Here is a 9,045-nt window from a genome sequence, read left to right on the forward strand (position 1 = left end):
AAGTGAAGACAGGGGGGGAACTTTTGTGGGGGACTGACACAAAGGGAAGAAGTAACTCAACACCTACCATATTGGAGGAGGAGGAGGAGGAAGGGTTGGAAGAACAGGAATGGCTTCACCTGGAGAAGACCAGGGAGAAGATTTGTTCCCCAGTCAATCTAGTTTAGGGATTTGTTCCCCAGTACACATTCCCCTCCCAGAGCTGGAGGGAACCCAGGCATCCAGGCTTGTAACCCACCCTGTTCTCACTCCCCCAGCCCCCACTCCCCTCCCAGAGCTAGAGACATGCCAGGTGAGTGGATTTACAATCCATGGCTCTCAGCCAACAGACCCCATACTGTTCCTGGAGCTCAGGGCAGAACCAAGGTTCCAGGCCCCTCCTCCCCTCCACACCCTCTCTCACCCACTACTCCCACATCTCAGTCCATAGCCAGGAATAAAACTCACATGTCCTGCGTGGCATCACGCATCTCAGAAATGGGATGCAGCATGTGTTGGCTACAAATGTCCAACTCGGGATCCTTAAAATTCTAGTTTATTAGGCGGACTGAAACACTGTAATCATAAACCTTGGGGCTGGTCCCCACACACACATGCACACACATACACACACACAGTAGCAGGCTACAGAGTCAGGTATACCTATCCTACAAGCGCTGGAGTCTGTCGTTGAGGCTTCTTTCAGCGTGGTGTTATCTTCTAGAAGGGGGTCGCCGGCTGGTCCTTCTGGCTGGACAGGTCTGGTCGAGTTGGAGATCAAGAGGGTGCCGCTGAGGGTCACTTTTCACTGCCTTTTATCTGTCCTTGGCAGACTTTGGTGACTCCCCAGTTTTCAGGTTTGCCCAATCCAGGGGTCATTGACCCTCGTGGGACTTCCCCCCCCCCTCGGTGGCTACTGGATGGCATCTGTCAGCCCCAGGGGTCGTCCGCATGTACGTGCAGGTTTGGGAGTCCATTGATGAATTTAGAATAGGGCTCTGGGAGTGGTCGATCTGGAGATAATCAACACCGGGGACCAACTTTTGGGCTGAATAACTCAGGCCAGGGCTTCTAGCCTTTGATCAGTGACGTTTAGAGATTTCCCGGTTGTTACATTGTCTTCTATTGAGTTCTTCCCTTGGTTGATCTGCAGCTTCCCAGGTGTTAATTGCTGTGTGCTACCTTGTTACACATTCAATCACTGATTCACTCGCTCTTTCAGGGGCCAGCCTGATACAGGGAAGGACAGTTTGATTCCTGCCCTTGTTAACATTGTTACAATGTATAACTTACTAAAACACATTTAGTTGAAAGTTGAAAGGTGAGGAGTATAAAATATAAGCTACAAATGCCATGGCACACAAATAGATAAAAATACCAAACTACAAGGGGAGACACAAAATGCGCACACACACATTTTAAAACACAATTCCTTATCTTAAAGTGAAAGAGAGAGGAAGGAAGAAAGGTAGAAAAAGAGAAACATATCCAAAGAAGGGAGAGCAAATGCAGGCAAGAGGAAAAGGGGGCTTTCTGCTACACATGTGCAGTGGTTCATCTGCTGCATGTCACAACTGCGGATTGAGAAAGTTCCTGGGCACATGATGCCCTGTGGTGAGACCAGGGGGTGGGGAACAGGGCAGATGGGCCGGTGTGGCCCAGCTTGAGCATTGCCACCCCTCCCTCTATCTCCACACCCACACATCCAGCCATACCCACAGCCTTCCACCCCTCCCTTGTCTCCATCCACCCACACACCCTTTCACCTTTCAATCCACCCCTTCTTCCATCAATCCCATTCCATCATTCCAGCCTTCCATCCATGCATTCCCTTTCTCACTGCTTCCATCCGTCCATCTCACCCCAGCTGAGCACCACCAGTTTGGAGACCAGCTGGCTTGGGGGGCAGAGTGGGCAGGAGATTCTGTCAGCAACAATCTACTGCATGTGGTGCCAGGAAGGGTGGGCAGAAAGGAAGGGTTTTGTGGACTAAAGGAAGGGATGGGGGTGATGCTGCTAAAAGCTGATGAGTGGGTCTGTTAGGGTAATTAAATGGATTTTAGATGTTGGGGCAAGGATATGAAATCTGGGGGTGCTAAATGTAAAGCTGAATGAAGGGTTTTTCCTGTGTCTCAGCAAAAAGCTGCTGGTCACAAGGCTGGACGATATATGAAAAGTAACTAACTTTGTAAATGTTTAAGGAAGTGGTTTTCTAAACAAAGTAGTGTTAGAGTACATTGTGTAAGAAGAACAAGATGCAACCCACCAGCTAGTATCAGGAGATAAGACAGAAGCCAAACCTTGGAGATGGTGCTGAAATCAGGAAAGAACAAGAAAGAACCAGCAAGTGACCAAGAGTGCCTGAGTTCATGGTCTTACACGTGCGCTCTTAGCACAGAGGCATGTAAATGAAGGAAATGCATAAGCAATTCCATGTTAATGAAGTAAAGAGAGGTGGAGCTTGAGATGGGAGGAAAAATGGGTGGACCAGAGGTGGAACAAGGCAGGGTAAATGTTAACATGTATAAACCAAAGTGCATAAATATTGCAAAGAACTGTTGTTTAGGGCGGCTCCACGTATTCTATCAGTGAGGGAGCTGGCCCGAAGCTGTGTCCATTCTGAATATATTTAATAGATTTCATAGACATTTGGGCTGGAAGGGACCCCAGAGGATCATCGAGTCCAGCCCCCTGTCCCAGGGGCAGGAAGTCAGCAGGGATCATAGGATCCCAGCAAACTAAACATCCAAAAGTGTTTTGAAGGCGTTCAAAGTGGGTGCTTGAACCACCTCTGGTGGCAGTCTATTCCAAACCTTGGGGGCTCGGACAGTAAAGGAGTTCTTCTTTATGTACAGCCTGAAACAGTCGCAGAAGAGTTTGTGACCGTTTGCCCTTGTCAGCCCTTGGGGCGCTCCAGTGAACAGATGTTTCCCCAGATCCTGCTGAGCACCCCTAATAAACTTATTTGCAGCCACCAGATCACCCCTGAGCCTGTGCTTTTCCAGGCTGAAGAGTCCCATAGCTCTCAGCCTGTCATCATAAAGTCTGTTATCCTGCCCTCTGATCATGTGCATGGCTCTTCTCTGCACTCTGTCAAACTTCCCCACATCCTTTTTGAATTGTGGAGCCCAAAGCTGGACGCAGTACTCCAGCTGAAGCCTCAACAAGGCCGAGTACAAGGGGAGAATGACGTCCCGGGATTTGGTTGAGAAGCATCGATGGATGCAAGCCAGCATTTTCCTTGCCTTATGAGCTGCAGCATCACATTGAGGGCTCATGTTCATCTTGTGGTCAATCATGACCCCCAAGTCCCTTTCATCCATAGTGCTAACCAGCGTAGCACTGCCGAGCCTAGAAAAATGCTGCAGGTTTTTCCTCCCAAGGTGGAGAACCTTGCATTTTTCCGTGTTAAACACCATCAGGTTCTCATCCGCCCATTTCCTGAGCCTTTCAAGATCTGGCTGGATCACCCTCCTGTCCTCAGGTGTGGATGCTTTACCCCAGAGTTTGGTGTCATTGGCGAACTTGACCAGCCCACTTCTGACACTATGATCTACCTTATTAATGAAGATGTTAAAAAGTAAGGGCCCCAGGACACAGCCCTGAGGGACCCCACTGGTCACAGGGCACCACAAAGATTGACTTCCATCAACCACCACCCTCTGGTTCCTGCCATGGAGCCAATTCCTCAGCCAGCGGATCGTGGTGAGGTTGAGGCCACAGTTAGCCAGGTTTGCCAAGAGGTGATCATGGGATACCAGATTGAAGGCTTTTTAAAAGTCAAGATATACAACATCAATCTCTTCCCCCTTGTCCAGGTGATAGGTCACCTGGTCATAAATGGAAATGAGATTGGTCAAGCAAGACCTACCCACAACAAACCCATGCTGGGTATGCCTCAGGATATTGCTGTCAGCTAGCCTGTATAGGATGGCCTCTTTGATAATCTTTTACAAGACCTTGCCCAGGATAAAGGTCAGTCTGGTGTGTCTGTAGCTTGCTGGATTGACTTTCCTCCCTTTTTTGAAGATAGGCACCACATTGGCCTTCTTCCAATCGTTGGGCTCTTCACCAGAGCACCAAGAGTGCTCAAAGATCCATGCCAGGGGTTGAGCTATGATTCCTGCCAGCTCTTCGAGTACCCTTGGGTGTAAATGGTCAGGACCGGCTGACTTGAAGGTATCCATCCTCTCAAGGTGTTCCTTTACAAGGTCAACTTTGATGGATGGTAAGTAATCTCCCTCACTCGGGCCTCCCTGTCTCGCGGTGGGCAGGGTTGTCCCATGGGACTGGTGAGAAACTGATGCAAAGTACCCATATAGTACCCAAAAAGCTGTTGCAAGCAGTGTGTGCTGTGTTTGCTCCCTGCTCTGCTCTGGCTAATGAGCAACAGGATCCATGGGCAATTGGACCATTGTCTTTCTAGTTGTTGGGTGCTGCATGGAGTCAGGGTCTAACAGGGTCCATTAGATTCATGGAGAAGAACAAGTCAGTTGACCCCTGGAGATGACTCCATCATGAATCCCTCACCTCTGCTGAGACCACAGTTGGTACAATCCATTTTTGACCTCTGAGGATCTGTCCTTGTCCAAACCCCCTCACAACAACCATCTAAAACATGAAAAAAATCACCCAGAGACTGGGCTGAGTAGCCAGGTATCAGATCACCTGTAGCACAACTTCACTGATCCCTGGAAGCAACAAGGCTGATGAGACAAGGGTCTCCCCATATTACACCTCCCTCCACCCCGCCACCTGAAGCCATGGCTTCATCTTCAGTTGAAGTTGGAGAATCTCCACTCCAAGTTGCCTTCTTGCAGATGTGGGCACCTTTCAGTAGGAGAAGAGTTTCCACCATGCTTTGATAGGGACAATTGATGAAGCCAGGCTGAAAGAACTAGGGTCACTGAATGTGGAGAAGAGAAGACTGAGGTGGGGATTGGATTGCAGTCTTCCAATCCCTGAAAGGGATGACAGAGAGGATGGAGATGGGCTTTTCTCTATGACCATGGGGGACAGGACTTGGAGCAACAGGGCTTCAAGCTGCAGCAGGGGAAACTGAGGCAGGAGATGGGAAGGAACTCCCTGAAGTGGACCAGATTACACAGAGATGTGGTGGAATCTGCATCCTTAGAGATCTTGATGAACAGGTTGGATGGCCACGTGGCTGGGATTGTTGAGTTAGGGGTGATCCTGCTGTGATCAAGGGGCTGGACTAGATGTAACCTCATAAGGTCCCTTGTAGCTCAAATGTCCCATGATCCTATGGTCTGTTACATTGCTGAGACCCATGTGACTGAGCAACATATGGCCAAGACCATGGCATGGAGATTCTCTCTCACTTCCCCACTTCCATCATCTCCTCCATCTTTTTCTTGGTGTCTCCTAAAACTCTTCTGCTCAGAGAAGAAGAGGAAGCCTGATTTGGCTTCTGACTACTGCTGGAGGGACCTGGATGCTTGGGTCCCTCCCTGAGTCTGCTCCAGACACCAATAAGGAATCACCATGGGTAATGGGAATTCCCTGAGTTTTCCCTAAAAATGAAAAAGGGGAAGTGACTCCTTGGCTGCTGAGACTTGGATGGTGTTGGGGGATTGGCCCAACTGGGTTGTAATGGGAGCACGGATGACCCTACCCAGCCAATTGGGAGGCTGAGGGGTGTGGCTATCTGGACTCATCCCAGCTGGCCAATGATTTAGGGCTAAGAGGCAAGGACTGTGAGACATTGGGATCCAGGCATCCCCATCCCCATAACTACCGCATGGATTCTCTGCACCTTCCTTATTGTCTTAGCCACTTGGTTGCATGAACAGACATCCATCAGAAACTCACTGTTATTGACTGCTTTTATTCCATCAACAGTTAACAAGACTTAATGGATCCCAAACCCATCTCAAGGAAAAAGGAAACAAGGCCTCCAAAGAGGCTTCTCCACAAAGTTCCTCTGCCTGGTAGAATACACCTCTGATGCAGCTGATCCCAGGATGGGTCATTACATGAGAAACCATTGGCCAGTAAAGCCCATGAAATATGCAAGCAAATGCACCACGAGTAGCTAATTTTGAGGGACAGTTGCAGGTTATATGTCAGGAAATATGGTAATCACTTCACCTAATACAGAACATGGGGTCTCATCAAGCTAATGAACAAAACATTGGAATAACATCAAAGGGGCATATGTAGAGGCTGGAAGTAGCTTGAAAGGGCTGGGGCTGGAAGAAACATCCAATAGTAGTAAGAAATTCCATCAGCATTCAGATGGAGCCCATTGGTCAACTGAAAAGGTTCAACACCAAAGTTTCTTCCTGGAAAAGCAAGGATGAGACCTAGGACAATTCCTACCAGGCCACTGTTACTATCTCCATGGAGATTAAGCTGCAGGAGAACACAGAGATGAAGCAGCAGGAGAAGGTCTATTGGTTGACAACTTCTCTTCCTACCCCAGAGATAGTGGGAATGGGAGAGGCCTGGAGGAGGAGTCTATAAGGTCTGGGAGTCTGACTTCATGGTGGACTGAGTCTGGACAGCCACTATGGGGGCATCCTCAGTGAAGGCCTTCTCAAAGGCCAAGAACAGTGAGTGTCGTAGCTTCTCTTTGAAGTCATGAGCCATGAAAACATAGAGGATGGGGTTGAGGCAGCTGTTGACGAAGGCCAGGCTGGAAACCAATGGCATGCCGATGTGGACGGCTGTCCTAAACTTAGGCAGGTCATCCATCTCAAGGAAGGAGAAGACATGTAAGGGGAACCAGCAGAGGAAGAAGACCACGATCACCACAGCAATAATCTTGAAGGGCTTGCTGGAGAGTGCCAGTTGGCTGGTGAGGAGCTTGGCCACGATGACCCCGTAGCAGATGACAATGATGTAGAAGGGGATGATGAAGCTAAAGATGAAGCGGATGATGACAGTAGCTCGGCTGTTGGAGGTGATCACCCGCTTCCACTCCTCCTCCGTGGCCGCCTCACCAGTTGTGTCAAACTCCTTATAGCAGTAGGTGACATTCTTGGAGTCATCATGATCTATCTCCCGGAAGTACCAGTAGGGCATGCAAAGGATCAAGGACAGGATCCAGATGCCCAAGGCCACCAGTGAGGCTAGGCGGGGCTGACGATGGTTCTGTGTCCACACAGGAAACACCACGCAGACACAACGGTCCAGGCTGATGACTGTGAGGAAGAAGACACTGGCATAAAGGTTGAGGGAAGCCAATCCCCCATTGAGTTTGCAGAGGGCTCTCCCAAATGGCCAGTGGAAGTGCATAGCTATGCTGGTGATGCTCAAGGGGAGGAAGAAGGTGAAGATAAAATCTGCGATGGCCAAGTTGAGGAACCACACAGTGTTGACTGTTCGCTTCATGTGGAAGCCTGTGACCCAAATCACCAGCCCATTTCCCGTCACACCCAGCAAGAAGGCAATGCTGTAGATGATCATGCTGAAGATGTGAATGCCCCTCGTAAGCCTGTCGTGGCTGCCAGTGTCTGGGGAGCTTGTAGGGCTTGAGGTCTCCATGCCGGTGGGAGCTGTCCCTGGCTCTGTCCTCACCTGAAGAAGACGGATTGTTCACCACATGTCTCCAGGCCCCAAGGGGGCATCATAGAAATTTGGGGATAGTAGGTCCCTCAGGATGTCCCAGTCCCCTGCTCCAGGAAGGCACAGCCCCCTAGTGCAGCCCCCTGCTCCAGCCCCTTGCTCCAGGAAGGCACAGTACCTTCTGAAGCAAACCAGACAGTAGGGTGGCCAGCCTAAGGATCCATCTCTCACTCAGTGATCATACCCATTGCCAAGCCATGAACACCACTGTTGGACTTGCCCTAGGTCAAGCTGGGGGCTGAGGCCTCCACCCAGGTCCTGCCCCTGCCAGGCCAGGAAGGCACAGGTTTAAATCCCCTGCAGGGATCCATGTTCTCCACTCCAAAGGCAAGTGAAGGCCTCTCAGGTTCATGGGGTCCAACCCATCAAGGTGTCAGACTGAGCAGAGGGGCAAGACCCTCTAGCCAGGAGCCCCCAGGTTTCCTATGTCCATTGGCTATGGGAAAACAGGACACCTGGGTTCTCAGCCCTTTGTACTGAGCTTGAGAGATGGTTGCTTGATCCTTCCCTGCCTGGGGGTCACAGTATCTTCAGCCCCATCCTCCATACCTCAGCAAGTAACTTGAGTATGGGACATCTGAGATCTGCATCCAGGTGCAGGCCCAGGTGAAGGGGGAGGGGTTGGGTGCCAGGACACTTGGGTTCTCCCCTTGCTCGGGGTGGGGTGTGAGAACTGGCAGTTAGAAAGCAGCTGTGGTGTGAAGGGGGAGAGGCAGAGGAGGGGAAGTAGGGGCCAGCTCAGCCCAACCAACCAGCAGTTCCTCTTTTGTGAAGGAGGCAACGTGAATAGCTTTACCTTTTCAGCCACGGCCCCATGAGAATAGGACCCAGGTGTCAGGGCTGCCTCACTCTAGGGATCACCCACCAAGCCCTATTCACCTCCCAGAGCTGAGGGAGAACCCAGGCATCCAGGATCCTAGCCCCACTCTGCTGTGCCCAAACAGGTGCCACTCCCCTGCCCAATCTCAGAGAGAACCCAGGTGTCCGGGCACCGTGCTCTACCTCACCAGACCTCTGCCCTCCCAGAGCTGGTATAGGACCCAGGGGTTCCTATCCCACCACTCTCACGCCCTCTAAGGCCTGCCCCACATACCTCCTCCCCCCATGGAGCTGACATAAGACCCAGGTCTCTGGCACCTTTAGCCCATGGAGTCCCTAGTCCCTGACCTGATGTAGGAGAGAACCCAGGTGTCCTGGATCCCTGCTCTCTCCCCCCAGTCCCCACACCCCTCCCAGAGCTGGAGAGAACCCAGGCATCCAGGCTACCAGGCTTCCCTTGCTCACACTCCCCAGCCCACCCCCTGCAAGGGAAAACCTAGGTGTCCAGGCTCCCAGCACCACTTCCTCTAACCCCCCAGCCCTCACTCCCCTCCCAGAGTGGGGAGAGAACCCAGGTGTCCAGAGCCCCCTTACCCTCAGCCATTACCTACTAGGTGTCCCTGGTCCTCTCTGCTCGCACTGGGCTCTGAGTTCCTC

At 51.1% G+C, this 9,045-nt stretch overlaps 1 protein-coding gene across 2 annotated transcripts; it reads right to left on the reverse strand.

Annotated features, from left to right (window-relative positions):
* Nucleotides 1–5,816: 5,816 nt before the first annotated feature.
* On the reverse strand, nt 5,817–9,045 carry LOC102370191 (chemokine-like receptor 1). Of its 2 annotated transcripts, none has more exons than XM_006034482.3 (2): nt 8,996–9,045; nt 5,817–7,521 (listed from the first exon to the last, which is right to left on the reverse strand). In XM_006034482.3, exon 2 carries the CDS (start codon nt 7,486–7,488, stop codon nt 6,460–6,462), a length of 1,029 nt encoding a protein of 342 aa, XP_006034544.1. In that variant the 5' UTR covers nt 7,489–7,521; nt 8,996–9,045; the 3' UTR covers nt 5,817–6,459. The 2 variants fall into 2 exon arrangements, with proteins under 2 accessions (XP_006034544.1, XP_025072243.1); XM_025216458.1 differs by lacking the exon at nt 8,996–9,045 and adding an exon at nt 8,119–8,211.

This window comes from Alligator sinensis, unplaced genomic scaffold, assembly GCF_000455745.1.
Source record: "Alligator sinensis unplaced genomic scaffold, ASM45574v1 scaffold850_1, whole genome shotgun sequence".
Classification (NCBI taxonomy): domain Eukaryota; kingdom Metazoa; phylum Chordata; order Crocodylia; family Alligatoridae; genus Alligator; species Alligator sinensis.

Excerpts from the sequence above, each read along its gene's own strand:
- LOC102370191 (XM_006034482.3), bottom strand. The coding sequence starts at position 7,488 with ATGGAGACCTCAAGCCCTACAAGCTCCCCAGACACTGGCAGCCACGAC.